This window comes from Temnothorax nylanderi, unplaced genomic scaffold, assembly GCF_030848795.1.
Source record: "Temnothorax nylanderi isolate EJ_2023f unplaced genomic scaffold, tnyl_v1.0 TNYL_tig0183_pilon, whole genome shotgun sequence".
NCBI lineage: Eukaryota > Metazoa > Arthropoda > Insecta > Hymenoptera > Formicidae > Temnothorax > Temnothorax nylanderi.
Window position 1 is genome coordinate 92,080 of NW_027249245.1, and position 16,760 is coordinate 108,839.

General features: G+C 39.8%; 3 protein-coding genes across 7 annotated transcripts in view; 2 read left to right on the forward strand and 1 right to left on the reverse strand.

The window, feature by feature from the left end:
* Obsc (Obscurin) overlaps positions 1 to 11,290 on the forward strand; it is a 36,487-nt gene extending 25,197 nt beyond the window's left edge. For all 5 annotated transcript variants that reach the window (XM_071716357.1, XM_071716360.1, XM_071716361.1 and 2 more), the window contains 16 exons: positions 557 to 959; positions 1,212 to 1,395; positions 1,493 to 1,793; positions 1,924 to 2,502; positions 3,158 to 3,582; positions 3,680 to 4,443; positions 4,514 to 4,812; positions 4,917 to 5,833; positions 5,971 to 6,410; positions 6,619 to 6,757; positions 6,966 to 7,435; positions 7,703 to 7,930; positions 8,158 to 8,302; positions 8,692 to 9,195; positions 9,293 to 10,443; positions 10,596 to 11,290. In XM_071716357.1, coding sequence (XP_071572458.1) covers positions 557 to 959; positions 1,212 to 1,395; positions 1,493 to 1,793; positions 1,924 to 2,502; positions 3,158 to 3,582; positions 3,680 to 4,443; positions 4,514 to 4,812; positions 4,917 to 5,833; positions 5,971 to 6,410; positions 6,619 to 6,757; positions 6,966 to 7,435; positions 7,703 to 7,930; positions 8,158 to 8,302; positions 8,692 to 9,195; positions 9,293 to 10,443; positions 10,596 to 10,842 — 7,196 coding nt within the window. In that variant the 3' untranslated portion in view covers positions 10,843 to 11,290. The remainder of the gene's footprint in view (positions 1 to 556; positions 960 to 1,211; positions 1,396 to 1,492; positions 1,794 to 1,923; positions 2,503 to 3,157; positions 3,583 to 3,679; positions 4,444 to 4,513; positions 4,813 to 4,916; positions 5,834 to 5,970; positions 6,411 to 6,618; positions 6,758 to 6,965; positions 7,436 to 7,702; positions 7,931 to 8,157; positions 8,303 to 8,691; positions 9,196 to 9,292; positions 10,444 to 10,595) is intronic.
* Positions 11,291 to 11,401: 111 nt separating this feature from the next.
* Positions 11,402 to 13,876, reverse strand: LOC139778434 (NEDD8-conjugating enzyme UBE2F). Its single transcript, XM_071716362.1, has 5 exons — positions 13,691 to 13,876; positions 13,203 to 13,322; positions 12,954 to 13,115; positions 11,986 to 12,147; positions 11,402 to 11,894 (listed from the first exon to the last, which is right to left on the reverse strand). The coding sequence occupies exons 2-5, from the start codon at positions 13,302 to 13,304 to the stop codon at positions 11,778 to 11,780; spliced, it is 543 nt and encodes a 180-aa protein (XP_071572463.1). The 5' UTR covers positions 13,305 to 13,322; positions 13,691 to 13,876; the 3' UTR covers positions 11,402 to 11,777.
* A 507-nt stretch (positions 13,877 to 14,383) lies between these two features.
* Hspbap1 (HSPB1 associated protein 1) lies at positions 14,384 to 16,637 on the forward strand. Its single transcript, XM_071716342.1, has 4 exons — positions 14,384 to 14,755; positions 14,854 to 15,167; positions 15,249 to 15,615; positions 15,698 to 16,637. The coding sequence occupies exons 1-4, from the start codon at positions 14,552 to 14,554 to the stop codon at positions 16,055 to 16,057; spliced, it is 1,245 nt and encodes a 414-aa protein (XP_071572443.1). The 5' UTR covers positions 14,384 to 14,551; the 3' UTR covers positions 16,058 to 16,637.
* Positions 16,638 to 16,760: the final 123 nt, after the last annotated feature.

Consider the following 16,760-nt stretch of genomic DNA (forward strand, 5'->3'; position numbering starts at 1 on the left):
TTCTGAGCACCTACTTAATCAAGAGCTTCTAGGTAAGTATACTAAGAACGTAATACCTAAAGCACAAATGATAAACGGACAAACGTATCAGTAGTTTGCATTTAAACTTATATTTTTATGTATTAATTAGAAAAAAAGGCTATACTGTTATCTTCGTAAATATATATTATATACCACATAAATTTAAGTAAATTAATTTAGATAATATTCTCACTATCACAAGTTTTAAGTAGTTTATTTTAATCGTTTAAAGTTAATGAAATGTTTGAAAATCGAAATTAATTGATACAAAAAAGATTCAATGTAACGAAATAAATTGAATTAGAATATCACATACATATCTTGATAAATTAAAATATATATCTTAATAGCGTTTTCTGCAGAAAAAAGATTTGATTGCATAACAACATTCTTTGGCTGACTATACTCTGATGCATTCTATTACCACCAATTTACCATTGATAGGAGGAAGGGTTTGTTTAAACCAGGCATGCTTCCATGCCAAATCAACGTTTCGATATGTAACGACTCACTATTCGCATCTCATTCCTCACAGCCCCGCCTCACGTCGTGAGCACAGATCTCACCGATCGAACGATCTTCGAGACACAGAGTACGAAGTTCGTGGTGAAAGCCACTGGTTTACCAAGACCAGACGTGAAGTGGCTCAAAGACGGTAAAGCTCTTCGATCCGGGGACCGAGTGAGGATCGCAACTTCCGGGGAATCGTACGAGATGGATCTTAGCAAGGCCACCCTCGAGGACGAGGGTCTTTACATGTGCGTTCTGACTAACAAATTGGGCGAGGAAGTCGTGGAAGGCTACCTAACTATCGGAACCGTCGACGAGCTGCGGAAACCGAGATTTACCGAGCCTCTCAACGATGTTGACGTAGCTCTCGAAGCTAATGGCGAATTTAAAGCCGTCTTTACGGCCGATCCGGTTCCGGACATCACATGGTATATATTTACAGTATAGATTCTAAGAAATTTTCAGTAAGAATAGGATTTTATTTAAGCAAAAAGATATTTAAAATGCGTAGAAATGTGTTAAAATATAGTGTGAAATAATAGAAGAAGATATAATCATCTTTTTTCTTATTGTTTCAATCTATAAGTCTATTCTCTCTTGAAAAATATATTTACATGTATAATTAGATTTCATTAATTAAACTGAAAAATGTTATTTTGTACGCATATGTATTTTTTCAGGTATAGCAATGGTCACGAAATTCCGCCTGATGATTCTAGAATTAAGTGGACCATTACTAACGGACCGGCAGCGGATAAATTGACAGAAAGTAAAGTCACATTGAAAATACCGAAGTGTACTAAAGAAGATACCGGAGAATATACTTTAAAGTTAAAGAATAAATGGGGTGAAGCTGAGAGTAGTGTAAGTAGCTAGAATATAGAGTAGAATATAAAGTGTAATAAAACCGAAAAATATAGAAGACTATATTCAATAATTAATTAGATTTTTGCTTCTTTAGGCATTCTTGAGTCTTCTGTTGCAACCAGAAATCGATAGCTTTAGAGATCACACTGAATCGGTTGACGAGCGAGTTGAATGGCAAGCTATTATCAAAGGAAATCCGAAACCCGATATTAAATGGATAAAGAACGGCACGGAGCTGCAAAAGGACGAACATTATGATATGGAAGAAGATAAGAGAAATTGTAAATACAAACTCATTATTGAAAAGCTCAGTCTAGAAGATGAAGGCGTCTATACCGTTGTGGCAAAGAATTATCTGGGTGAAGCAAGCGCTCAAGCTACTCTCACGCCTCACAGTAAGTAAATCTTACTCTCAGCCAAATATAACACACACATGCAATGAAAAGTGGCGAGATACTTTATAGACATTTCTGTTTGAATGGATTAAAGAAGTTTAGAATAAAAACACACTTGTATTTTCCGCAGCCGAAGCTCCAGTCTTTCTGAAGGATCTGTCAAAGATGCAATGCAGCGATCGCGAGGACGTCGAGCTGAAGATTCGCGCGACCGGCATTCCGAGGCCGAGCGTGAAATGGTTGAAGAACGGTGAGACCATCGAGGAGGACGAAAGGTATCAGGTGACGACTCACGTGGACGGCATAGTGGACAGCACTCTCTCCATCAAAACCTTCTCTGCGAAAGATGCCGGAACAATAACGTGTAAAGCGAGTAACGTTGCCGGAAGCGTACAAACCAGCTGCGATCTGTCTATGACGTTGACCGCGCCTTCGTTCGGTAAGGCGTTACCGAGATCGGCGGAGGTCGACGAGGGCGAGCCTCTGGAATTGAAGGCCAAGGTGGATGGCAGTCCGATACCCAACGTCGCCTGGTTCAAGGACGGTGAGAAAATCACGCCGGACGATCATGTGAAGATCAGTACCTTGCCGGACGGCACCACGAAGCTCACGATTGACACGGTGAAGCCCACCGATTGCGGCGCCTACAAGCTCGTCGTTTCGAACCCCAGCGGCGACAATTCTTCGCTCTGTGCTGTCGCTGTTACGCGTGAGTATATCTTATTTTCTTTTTAATAAATTGTCAATTGTATGTTTATCGTACAATTACCATCTTAATACAAGGCAATCTGCGAGAGTTAGACAAGGCGAATGGGGGTCCGGAATATTTAAAGAAGGGTAATTTAAAGAAAGTAAGAATAGGAGATGATGTGAGAGCTTTAATAAAACTGAGATGCGGAAATGTAGAAGAAGTAAATAAATATTGGTTAGAAGAAAATTGTAAAAAATGTATTTTGTGCGGTGAGGGCAGTGACTGTATGGAACATTATGTAAAGGAATGTAAGAGGGCAAGTGTGTGGTTTAAGGATTTAGGTAGGAATGAGGCGGAGAAGTGGAAAAGGCTGTGGAGCGATGAACTAGATTTAGATAAGGGTAAGATGCTGAGGAAATTATGGAAAGAGAGGGAGAAGGAACTAAAGAAGCGCAAGGAATTAAATAAGACTAAAGATATGACTGTGATATGACTGTGAGAAATAGTTTAGTTTAAGGTAGTTGTAGGTTATTTTAGGCTATAACGGATAGTATACGCAAGGTATGGATGGATGAGTGTGGTTAAGTTTTATTTTGTAAACCAAGTCCCTTCCTGGCTATTATGTAAAGCTGAAGTAAATAAATATCTACAAGGCAATCTGCGATTGTTACAGCCGAACGAAGGAGACCGTCGTTCACGAAGCCATTGGAAGATACAAAGGCCGTGGTTGGGCAACCGTTGAAATTGGAAGCTCAAGTCTTAGCATTCCCGAATCCGCAAGTGCAATGGTTCAAAGATGGAATACCATTGAGACATACGAAAGAAATAAACTTTGTCAACGAACCGAATGGTCTTATCGGATTGAAGATCGATTATGTGCGTCCGGAGGATGCAGGGACCTATTCGCTGACTGTATCGAACGCGCTCGGTGAGATCACGGGTACGGCTAAGGTAGAAGTGGAAGAAAGAGAAAAGAGACCAGAATTCGTCGCGAGTCTTCAACCGCAAACCGTCGTCGAAGGTTTCCCGGTGAAGATGGAGGTGAAGACCATAGGAAAACCGACTCCCGAACTCAAGTGGCTACGAAATGATGAAGAAGTCAGTATAATAATGTTGCTAATTTTATTATAATATTCTCTGGACATATTTTAAATCAATATTTACTTTTCAACAAAATGATTAAATGTACTTTCAGATCGTTCCAGACAACAAGCATGTAAAGATCATTAGTCAACCGGACGGCAGTCAAGCTTTGATTCTCGACAAGGCAACGCCGGAAGACGTCGGCGAGTACCAGGTGGTAGCCGGCAATACAGAAGGCACTGCATCCTGCAAAGCTAAACTGGACGTTGCTGGCAAGGTGAGACCGGACACGCCGGAGGAGAAACCAACATTTACCAGCCCTATGCGCGATGTATCTATCGAAGAAGGCCAGCCATTAAAGCTAGACGTGTCGTTCGTCGGCAATCCGATCCCCGACGTGAGCTGGACGAAAGATGGGGAGCCGGTCGTACCGTCCGAACGCGTGACGATGAGCTGCGACGGGAGGAAGGTCGGTCTGCAAATCGATCCGTGCAAGCCCAAAGACGCGGGCGTCTACGGCTGCCGGATAAGTAATCCACTGGGCGAAGACACCACCAGCGCGAACGCCATCGTCCGCAAGGTCTACCAATCGCCGACCTTCACACAGAGGTTCACGGATCTACAGCAGCTGCCCACGTTCGACGCCAAGTTTCCGGCCCGCGTCACCGGTATACCGCACCCGGAGGTCACCTGGTACTTCAACGACAAGCCGATCCTGAAGGACAACGACAAGTACAAGATAAAGCGCGACGGTGATGCCTGCTGCCTGTACGTGAAAGACTGCGCGTATGACGACTCGGGACGGTACAGGTGCAAAGCCGTTAATAAGGGCGGCGAGGCGGAATGCGCGGCGAATCTGGCTGTAGTCGATAAAATGTAAGATTTGACGAAAGAGAAAAAAGAAATATTCAAATTACCCTATGTATGTTAACGTATGTAATTTCAGCCAAAAAATGCAGAAGGTTGAACCGCCGACATTCCTGAAGAGGATCGGCGACTGCGAGGTCTACAGAGGCATGCCGGCCAAGTTCACCGCATGCGTCACGGGATACCCGGAACCCGACTTCGAGTGGTATCGCAATGGCGACCGAATTTGGCCCACTGATCGCATTAGGATGGACCAGGAGGGTAGCCTGTTGCGGCTCACGATAGTCAACGTGGACGAGCTGGATGCCGGAAAATACGTGCTGAAGATATCCAATCCTCACGGTGAGGATTCGTGCAGCGCCGAAATGGTTTACGAATGTAAGTAAATGAGAGTTTTATCTTCGTATATAGATATGCGTTGCGAGGTTTTGCGAAATATTTAAATCGCTTTTACATTGCACTTCAATATTTTTCAACTCCAGCTTTGGAGCCACGCGCGAAAAGACCACTTGCCGACCAATACGCGGACTACGACAACCGGAAGTCTGGCCTTCCACTGCCGCTGGCGGACCGTCCGATCATCAGCCGCATGATGGATCGGCATCTCACCCTCTCGTGGAAGCCGTCCATCCCCATCGGCCCGCGAGTGCCCGTGACCTATTTAGTGGAGATGTGCGAACTCCCGGATGGCGACTGGTTCACCGCTCGCAGCGGTATTCGCAGCTGCGTCTGCGACATTCGCAATCTCGAGCCGTTCCGCGACTACAAGTTTCGCATCCGCGTGGAGAACAAATACGGCATAAGCGATCCGTCGCCGTTCGCGCAAACGTATCGCGCCAAACTGGAGCCGGAGCCGCCCAAGTTCTTCCCGTACCTACCGCCTGGCATCGACTTTCGTCCCGAGACCAGTCCCTACTTCCCGAAAGACTTCGACATTGAGCGACCGCCGCACGACGGCTACGCCCAGGCGCCTAGATTCTTGCGTCAGGAGTACGACACTCAGTACGGCGTGAAGAACCACAATTGCAATCTCTTCTGGTTCGTCTACGGCTATCCCAAGCCAAAAATGACGTATTACTTCAACGATCAATTGATCGAGTCGGGCGGTCGATACGATCAGAGCTACACTAGAAACGGCCAGGCAACTCTGTTCATCAACAGAATGCTCGAGAGGGACGAAGGTGTCTACGAGGCTGTCGCTACGAACGAACACGGCGAGGCCAGGCAGAAAGTTATCTTAAAGATCGCCGAGTATCCCACGTTTATCGAGAGACCCGACGAGACCATTGTAATGCTGAGAAGAACCGGTCAATTGACCGCTCGCGTAACTGGCGTACCTTATCCGGAACTCAAGTGGTACAAAGACTGGAAACCTATAGCTTCATCTTCCAGAATTAGGGTATGTTTCTGTTTCATGTTCCTATACGACATCCTGCAGAGTAGTGAAATGTCTCATTTTAATTAAAAGAAATTTGCTTCTAATCAAAAACTTTAATTAAAGATATTGTAATTAAGAAGATACCTTTTTCCAATCAGATTCAGTTCACCGAACCTGATATCACGACCCTCATCGTCAACGACGCCATCGTGAAGGACGAAGGTCTTTACTCGATCAGCGCGGGTAACGTGGCCGGCTCGATATCCTGCTCGGTGATGCTACACGTGGAGGAGAACGAGCACGAATACGGATACAGGACGTACAGGAAGAAAATGGACGTGAAACCGCGCGACAAGCCGTTCGACGACTTGTATGATCTGGGTGACGAGCTGGGCCGCGGCACTCAGGGTGTAACTTATCACGCGGTTGAGCGAAGTACCGGAAGGAATTACGCTTCTAAGATTATGCATGGACGCGGTGATCTCAAGCCGTTCATGTATAACGAGATGGAAGCGATGAACAACTTGCATCATCGCAAATTACTGCGATTGCACGATGCCTTCGAGACGAACGATTCGGTCACGCTGGTCATGGAGTTGTATCCTTGATTATTTCCGCATTTTATTTTGCCTTATATATAGTGTTAGTCATGGTAATTGAGATGTTGGACTAATTACATAAGATACTTTTTTTCAACATTATTATTAATTATTCTGATTATAAATCTCTAAAAGTATTCGTTTAATATATTATTCGAAAATAACACGAATTCAATCAGCAAACGATCCTTAACGATGATAATTTAGAGCGGCCGGTGGCGAATTAGTAGACAACCTCACGAGACAAGAACACTATACCGAGATAGATATCGCTCGTTACATACGCCAATTGCTATGGGGATTGGAATATGTGCATGGAAATTATTACGCGCATCTCGGTCTGACAGTGAGTTATTTAAAAATCACTTTTTTAAAGATAAAAATTTTGAATAATTAGTAATTTATGCAATTTCTTTTTATACCACTTAAAAACAAATATAAAATTCGAGATTTAAATATAACAGATAGGGCTCTTTTCTTTAATATTTCTCTTTCATGATGAAACTCTTCTTTCCTTTAATTCAATATGTTTAATTCAATACGTTTTCTCGCAGCTCGGCGATCTACTAATCTCTCACGCCGGAGGAGATGACCTGAAGATCGGAGATTTCGGACTCGCCCGTAGAATTTCGCACGCAAGGCTGATGACCTTGGCGTACGGCATGCCGGAATATGTCGCACCGGAAGTAACTAATAACGAGGGTGTCAGCTACGCCGCGGACATGTGGTCCGTTGGCATAATTACCTACATTTTGCTATCGGGTATTTCGCCATTCAGAGGTGCGAACGATAGAGAGACGCTGAGGAAGATCAGAGAAGGCAAGTGGGACTTCGACGACCGATGGAAAAATATCTCGAATGAAGCGCAGGACTTTATTCGCAGCCTATTGGTGTACAACATCGACAAAAGGATGGACGTTAGGGCCGCTTTGGCTCATCCGTGGTTCAATTACATTGATAGCTCACCTCCAGAACCTTATAGAATACCTTCCGAAAACTTGAAGAACTATTATAAACTTTATCGGTAAGTAGATTATGACCTTTTAACGCACTTAAAACACAAAAATTAATTTTTCATAAATAATCTAAGACGGATTGGATGTATAAAACAGTGTTTTCTTCAAGCAGAATAGCATTTTTTAGATAAAAAAAGAATTATATGTGTTGTAAAATACAAATTTGTAAAAACTTTTTTACGAGTAAATTTCGTAAAACCGATGTTTTTATTGCAGAATTAATGTAATTTATCATTTTAAGAACGTCTGATTACGAATAAAGTATATTTTTATAGGGATTGGTACAGCAACGCTTCGTGCCGCACGTGGTATCGCAGAAGCAAACTGGAGACAGCGTTTGACGATCCATCGCGAATGGTATATCCACCCGGACATAAATTCACGCCCGAACCCGACAGGACTCACAGCCCGTTGAAGAAACGTTCGCCTAGGACATGGGAAAATCAGATACCATCCAGAGAACCGATCGACACGGAAATCGGAATAATCACGAGCGAAAGCCAGTAAGTAAACGCCGTAAAAGAAATATGTCTGATTTGATTTTAAAACTGTCATGGAAATTCTATGATTTATGATTTTATTTTAATATTAAATTGCGAATAACATATCTACATTCATACAAGTCTTATAGAATCATATAATTAAACTTTACGTAATTCTTAATGCAATGTATTTTATTTTATGTAACAAAATTCATGCAATTCTTTCATCTTTTATTTTTATTTTACAGTTATCAGAATGGTCCAGACACATATCTTCTTCAACTGCGGGACACCGATTTCCCTGTACGACTACGTGAATATATGAAAGTCGCATGCAATCGTAGTCCCGGATTCTCGCGTTCTATTACGGAAGATAATGGCTTTGATTGGAGGGTAAGCGTACAGCTATAAAGAACTATGTTTTAAATTAAAAAAAAAAAATGTTAGCTTAAACCCTAATGGAAAAATGTCTCATCAGAATTTTTTATATTATTTATCAGAATTTCTATGAAAATTTTGGAATTTTTTCAGAATTTTTCAGATTTTTTAATACAAATTGGTACGTTTTTCAGAAAAATTCAGACAAAATAATAATGAAATATTTCAGATTTTTCCCGTCAACACACTTTTGTAGAAATCTGAACAAATATGAGAAAGTCCACGCAATTTATCAGAAATTAATAATTACTAAAATATAAGAAGTTCTTATAAAATTTCTGAGAAAATATGAGAATTTTTCACGAAGGAAGACTATTTACATGCTATTACTATTTCGTTATCAGGCACCCATCATACGGGAACGTCGTCGATTCACGGATGTTATGGACGAGGAGATCGACGACGAGAGGAGGGCACGCATCAATCGGTACGGATCGGCGGACACGTTTACGCTTAGACGTTTGAAGAACGAACTGGGCACTCGGTTAGATAGTTATGCCGAAGCTGAGGCGATGATCGAATCAAAGAAGGAAGGCCAGCCTCCATTCTTCCGCGAGAAGCCGCAGATCTGCCCGATCGAGGAGGGAAAACCGGCGCATCTCACCTGTCTGGCAGTAGGAAACCCTAAACCACTGATACAGTGGTTCAAGAACGATATGGTCATCCAAGAGAACAACAGGATCAAGGTGACGGAGGACTCTGACGGGAGATCCATACTCAGTTTTAATCCTACAAAGGAGCATGATATTGGAATATATAAAGTCGTGGCAAGGAACCCGATAGGACAGACGATTATCAGAACCAGGGTGTTGCAGGCAACGGTTTCTTGCGGCCCGGACTCTCCAGAGGTACGATAATAAGCGATTAATCAATTTTGAAGTGCCGATCAATTTATATACAAATGGTATTTCTATTTTCGTGTTGTAATTACCTTCAACTTCCCAGGCTTCCGATGTTTCGGATACCGAAGTACTCCTACGATGGAAACAGCCGAAGTACGACGGCAACTCGCCAGTGCTATGCTACAATCTACAGTACAAGGAGGGTGATTCGATCGCCTGGATAGACGTTGCCTCCAATATTGATCACGAATTCTTTCTGGTGCGCGACCTAAAACAAGACACGAGTTACAACTTCCGTCTGGCAGCGCGCAACCGTATCGGTTGGAGCGAGAAGGGTATCCCGTCGAAGTTGATCAAAACGCGAATGCCGGGTTGCCCGAAGGTACAAATCACGCGGGCAATGAGGCATCTCCAGGAGCTGACCGAGGCCGGCCAGGAGATTGTCCTGGAAGAGGACAAGCCGCACATCGATTATTCCATAGAAGAGAATCCGATCGAATGGTCGGTGGAGCCGCAGCTGTCCACCAAGTATAGCTTCATCTCCGAGTTATCGCGCGGACAATTCTCCGCGGTGGTGAAGGGCGTGGACAAGAGCACGGATCGCGTCATCATCGCCAAGATCCTGGAATTGAACGCCAAGACGGAGAAGCAAGTGAACCAGGAATACGAAGTATTACGTTCGCTGCGACACGAGCGGATAGCGATGTTGGAGGCCGCCTACAAGGCATCCAGCTCCCCCGTGGCGGTATTCATCTTGGAGAAGCTTCAGGGCGCCGACATACTCACGTACTTCTCCAGTCGGCACGAGTACACGGAGAACTGCGTGGCGAATGCCGTTACGCAGATTCTCGACGGTTTGCAGTATCTTCACTGGCGCGGATATTGTCACCTGGACATTCAGCCGGACAACGTCGTGATGTCGTCCGTGCGATCGGTGCAGGTGAAATTGGTCGACATGGGGTCAGCTCATAGGGTCAGCAAATTGGGCACGGCGGTGCCCAAGCACTTGGGCCATCCCGAATACAGATCGCCCGAACTCTACAACGATGAACCCGTCTACCCGCAAACGGACATCTGGATGGTCGGTGTGTTGACCTACGTATTGCTGTCCGGAGTTTCCCCGTTCCGCGGTAAGGATGTGGACGAGACCAGGCAGAACATATCCTTCGTCAGATACAGATTCGAGTATCTCTACAAAGAGCTGAGTCAAGAAGCCACCAGATTTCTCATGTTGGTCTTTAAACGCGCGCCAAGGTTGGTAATAATTAACAAAAAAAAGTTTTCAAGATTATAATATAAAGACTTATTGTAATCGAATAATTGTGATTATCGTAAATATCAAATGCGCAATATGAATAAGTCTTTTTTATATATGTTAAAAAAAATACATTAATTTTTTTCTTTAGCAAAAGACCAATACCAGAGGAGTGTCACGAACATCGGTGGCTATTACCGACTGATTTCATGATTAAAAAACGCGAGAGAGCTGTATTCTTAGGCAACAGACTGAAGGAATATAGTGAGGAGTATCACCAAGAAAAGACGAAGATAGCTTCAGACAGTGACAGCCTGGCGAGCGAGAGTTTGTTGGGCTCCAAACAAAAACTCATCAGGTCAACCAGTATACAAGAAGAGCTGCTGACCACGTTCTAACGATGGAGAGCTGCAATTTTTTATTTATATTTATGTACACATACACACACGCACATGCACACGTGCAAACGTGCAAACGTGTATGGTCGTACCACTTCGCGTACATGCCTAGTTTATATCCGAACAGTGCAGAGGAACGACGCGAAACGAGAAATACAAGGAGAAAAATCATCTCTCTTCAGACTCTTTGTTTTCTTTTTTGTTATTATTTATTTGTTACAACTTGTAATTATAACGAAAAATCGTTGTCGACCGATCATCGATGTTTCGTCGACAAATTTTCAGCCGTCCGTTAATTCGACGATAACAAATAAATGGTGATCTATACATCTTAATGAATCAAGATAAAAAAATACATGAAATAATACATTAAAAATTTTTTTGAAGTTTAATAAAAAATGTCGATCAAACATTGTACGAAAATTATAAATAAATACTTGACAAAATAGTGCGCATCCTTATAATTTCCAATTCTTATTAGCATGAAATACTTTTTACATATTCAGTATTTAAATGTTTTACACAAGAGGTACCTATATAAATTATAATTATTTAAATATATTATTAAACATCCACTTTATTTACAATTGTTTGTTGGCATTACAATGTCTCGTCAAGAGAAAAAAAAACATTGTACACGTGATGTAATTTTTATCTTCGAAACATATTTTAATTTATATTTCGTTTATACACATAATATAGGTCAATTAATATATATTAATGTAATTTTGTTACAACAGTCCAAGACTTTGATTGTATAAAACTGAAAGAACAGTCTATTTCAGGCAAAAAGACTAGCAAAATTAAATCGTGTTAAACCAAAGTCAACCTAAAGCACATTTGAGCAAGTTCTGTACTCATACACTAAAAAGAGGCACAAAACCAATTTAAAAAATGTAAAGAATTATTTGTTACTTAAAATATTACAATGTAAATCATCTTTTTGCATATTGCATTACATAATCTTTAACTTTATTTCGAAAAGACTCTTTATCCTTAATAAACAAATCTGCTGCATCTCTGTTCAAAGGATCGTCAAAGTTTAGGAGATCCTACAAGAGAAATACAAGTATATGTAAAATACGTTCAGTATAACTGCACCAATCCAATAAATTATGCAACCGAAAATGCTTATATACATACAGTGAAAAGAGAATTTAAACCCCATACGACGTCTTTCAGTTTGCGTGTTGGGGCCCATCCCATTCCGTCAATGCTGCTTTGTCTTAAAATGGATAGACATACATCACCATCCTCACTTATGTTAGGATGCCATAATTTCGTTAAGCATTTTACTACTGGCGGCTAAAAAATACGATTTAGAACAATGGTCGGTGAATTCAGTTGGAATTTTCAGCCTGATTTTTATGTCGACGTATATTACCCTATCTCTATTCCCTTGTCATCCCTTCCCATCCCTTTCCTTATGATATTTTAACAACATATTTGTTCTTTTTAGCTGAACTTCTTGCTCGGTACAGCTTTCTTCTTTTTCTTTTCACGTTGGAGAGAAAGAGAAAAGATGAACCGTGCAAAAAGTTCAGCTAAAAAGAACAGGCCTAATAATGATCTACTGGAAGCAATAGGACTGTTCGTTTTAGCTGAACTTCTTGCAAAGTTTATCTTTTCTCTTTTTCTGTCCAACGTGAAAAGAAAAACAGAAAAGATGAACTGTGCAAGAAGTTCAGCTAAAATAAACAGGCCTTAAGATCAATCTAGACAAACTTGCATAACGCATAAACATAAGCATAAGAGAATTGATTGGTCCATATGCATGTGCACAAGGCAATAGACCAATCCGTTTCTTTATGCATATGGTTATGCACCTATGCAAGTTTGTCTGGATTGATCTTTATGGCTGCGTTCAGCAGAGAAAGCTGCTTCGTAAAATTCGTGAATTTGATTGGTGTATACTCTCTTAGCTTCGGCCAAAATTAAAAGCATACACCAATCAGATTCACAAATTTTACAACAGTTGCAAAGCAGTTTTCCCTGCTGAGCGCAACCATTGTAATTAAAACATGCAACGCTCCACTGATTTAACATATAACTTTAAAATAATTATTTGTACAATTGTCATAATACGTAAAAATTATAGAATATAAGATTACCGCCATGTTGTACTCTTCACTTATATAAATTTGAAAATAGAAATGGCCACCAATCCAGTATCCCTCATCTGGTATAATTAGCAAGATAAATTCATAAAGACGATGTGGATCTTTGAATGTGACCTGACAAGTTACTGGCAACGTCTGCTCCATTTCCTGCACCTATAAGAAAAAATGATCCAGCACAAACATAATTAGAACTCGTCTGACGCTACCGATGATATCCAAGAAATATTATATTAAATTGACCTCTTTGATCAGTAATTTATCTCTTATCGAGACTCGCCTGTTGTAGCTCTTTGAATTTGCTATGTCATTATCCTTTTTTAGCTTTCCTCGTAAGGTAATCATATTAAGCTGCACTAAAAACTTTTATTCACAAAAAGATTAAGTTATTATCACTGACCGTCCTTAAATCTGTATGTAATAGCTAATATAACATTACATAAAGTAACGTTATGTTAAAGTCTTAAATTACTTTAAGCAGAATATAAAGTAGAATTTGCATTAAAAAAAAACGTAACCAACAACATTAGCAAATTTGTAACAGAAAAGAACGCCAAAAGATAAACGCAAATTACAAAAATTTCAACGTTCATGAAATGAAAAGTCTTGATATACGTCACAATCGAATTAAAGAGATATTATGATATAACGAAAATGCGATTATTATCATTCGTAAAAGAGTCGTTAGGTTAGAAAAATAACACATGCATTTATCCGATAACGCGATGTACCTTTCGTTGCCGAATTTAATTAGCCTCGTTTCCGTATCACCTAAATCCTGTACATTAGAGTGTCTGTAAAGGAGGCTTTTTCATCTCTGTTTATTTTCAATTTATTCGATTGCGCAATGTAAATCTCTGAGAAAAATCACAAGTCTCGATATACCCTCTCGGCGAGTCGGCGCTCGGCCTCGGCGCGTCATGAATCATAAATGTCTTATCACATGAGGCACAAAGTTTCAAGTCGTATTCGCCATGTGCGTATCCATCGTTAGTTTCCAAGAAAATATCGATAGAATTCTATTTTTCAAGTGTTTTAATCTAAATGTTATTAAAATTTCGTAAGTAGAATTTTTAAAATCTAAACTGTAAAGATAAAATCGGAAGTAATTAAATTCGAAAAGTCACATTTATGGCTTCTGCACACGGACCGTAGAAACGCTTTTGTCGCGCGGCAACAAGCGACGCGTTAGCCAATCAACTTCTGGTTCTTACGGAAAAGTGGCACGTTGATTGGCTACCTGAGTCACTGCGGGAAGAAGATCAGTGTACTAGGTTATCAATGAGATAACACAGGTCTGTTCTTTTCAGCTGAACTTTGCACCGTTCATCTTCTCTCTTTTTTCCCCTCACGTTGGAAAGAAAAAGAAGAAAGATGAACGGTGCAAGAGGTTCAGCTAAAAAGAACAGATCCAATATCAAAGTTTACAAACAAGATTATCTCTGGGTCTGGAAAATGTCAATATAGTTTGAGAGATTCCGTGTGCGTACTTGATTTAAGTAACAATAATCACGAAGTATCATTCATCAAAGCTCAATTAAGATAGGAAAAGTGATTAAACTTAACGTTTATATCTTATAAGACAGTTAAAAATGAGTCGCTACTTACAACCGTTGGAAGATATTCTGAGAGATGTTCTACCGAAACTCGAGGAACCTGTATTGTTTCAAAATATGTTACAAAATTCGGATGGTTCCTATGAATGGAAATTACTTCAGTGGAACCTGGAGGAATTGGTCGAAAAGTTTGGCGATAAGAAGTTGCCATTTCGAGTTGGGAATCATAACAAGCGTACGGTAAGCTGTAACGATAATAACGTCTGCATACACATTCTTTTAATAACTTTATTGACTGATAATTTTATTAATAGTTTTATTCGATTTGTTTCCATTAGTGTAATCTTCAGCATCATCATTGGTGCTTGAGTCCTCCTGCGAAGCCTGTTCAATTAACGCTGCAAGAATTTATCGATTTACAAGAAACAAAGCAGAACAATACATGGCATTACTGTGATTACAAGCATATAAAGGAGTGGCTCAGCGACAACGTGGAAATTGTAGAGTCCTTCAATTGGCTCAAGTTTGGAATTGACAAGGAACTTGGGAAAAATGGAATGCATTCCACTATTTGGGTCGGAAGCAAAGGTTCTCACACTGATTGCCATTGGGATACCTATGGTTACAATTTAGTGGCACAAGTACACGGCAGGTTTGTATAAAAAATATATTGTATTCTTCAATTATTTGTCTTGGTAACTGTTTATATATTGCGCCTATTCTCTATTTGCAGAAAACAATGGTTGCTTTATCCACCTAGCGCTCCTCTGATACCAGTTAGACTTCCTTACGAGGAGTCAACTGTATACAGCAGATTTAATATTTATTGTCTGAGCGAAGAGGAAAAGGATTGGTTGTTAGAAATACCAGACAAACCGAAATTAATAACTCTAGAACCTGGAGATGTTTTATTTGTGCCTAATGGGTGGTGGCATTACGTGGAATCTTTAGATCAAGTCAATGTCAGCGTTAATATATGGGGAAAACTGAAAACAGATAGTAGAGCACGAGTCGAGGAAGCTCTGGTTAAATTGATAATAGCCAAGATGGGAGACTATAATCAGTTTCCAAATAAGATAACTACATATTATACAACAGAAGTAATTTCTTCTAAGAAATATCAATATTGTTAATTAAATATACACAGGATTTGCTTAATTTATAATCTTACTATCTCAATAGGTCGAATGCGCTGTTCTTGAACTCACGCAAGAAATGGAGGAGGAGAAGAAAGCGGAACCGGTCCCAAAAATACCTGCAAAAAGACCTAAACCTAAACTACAGACCGCAACAGAATTAGCTGAGGAATATCCGTATTACGTTAAGTTGTTACCTGATATTGAGAAACATAAATTTAAAGAATTTATTGAAGAAAGACGGAAAAGAGACAAGGAGAAGTATCCGTCGGAAGAAACAAGCGCATCTGGAGATTATATACCTAATCCTCAGTATGATTCATTCTTCGAATCTCTTGTCAATGCCTTATGTCATCCAGAGGTTATTGGTAAAGCAGCAAAAGTATTGTTAGAAAGACATTATTAATATAATCTGCAAGAATTGAATTTCTATCTCTACTATATAAATGTGAATTGTATGTGAAATAATATCAATCTTTTCTATTGTTATTGGTATCAAATATATTTAGATATGTCAATGGTCAGTGTCATGTCGGCATTTTATTATTACATGACATTTATAGAAAATTAGCTGTAAATTTTTAACTATTTTGACGAGAATACACATATATATTTAATTTTAACTAAATTGCTGAAATTGCTTATTGATAAAGCAGCGAAAGTATTGTTAGAAAGACATTAATATAATCTGTAATTAAATTTCTATAAATTTAATTATATAAATAAATTTATATAAGTTTATATAAATTTATGTATATAATTTATATATGTGACATTGTATGTGAAACAATACCAATCTTTTTTATTACTGGTATTATATGTGTACCTATAAGAATTATAGATATGTCAACGGTCAGTCGTGTTGGTATTTTATAGGAAATTTACAGAAAATTTAGTCGTGAATCTGACCACTTTAACTAGAATACGCATGCATATATTGTAATGAAATTTAGTGTGAATAAAATATGCATTCTCTTCCTCCCGAATTATATTTGTGTCAACTCATATTATTCTCATATTTCTTTACTCATAATAATTATGAATATATTATATTGGCTACATTTGGCGCAATATGAATGAATAATTTTATATCTATTCGCAAAACAGCA

Coding starts and splice junctions, on each gene's coding strand:
- LOC139778434 (XM_071716362.1), bottom strand. CDS start 13,304: ATGATTACCTTACGAGGAAAGCTAAAAAAGGATAATGACATAGCAAAT. Junction 13,116..13,202: donor ATAAATTACTGATCAAAGAG/GTCAATTTAATA, acceptor TTTTTCTTATAG/GTGCAGGAAATGGAGCAGAC. Junction 12,148..12,953: donor GTGAAGAGTACAACATGGCG/GTAATCTTATAT, acceptor CGTATTTTTTAG/CCGCCAGTAGTAAAATGCTT.
- Hspbap1 (XM_071716342.1), top strand. CDS start 14,552: ATGAGTCGCTACTTACAACCGTTGGAAGATATTCTGAGAGATGTTCTA. Junction 14,756..14,853: donor GGAATCATAACAAGCGTACG/GTAAGCTGTAAC, acceptor TGTTTCCATTAG/TGTAATCTTCAGCATCATCA. Junction 15,168..15,248: donor GTGGCACAAGTACACGGCAG/GTTTGTATAAAA, acceptor CTCTATTTGCAG/AAAACAATGGTTGCTTTATC.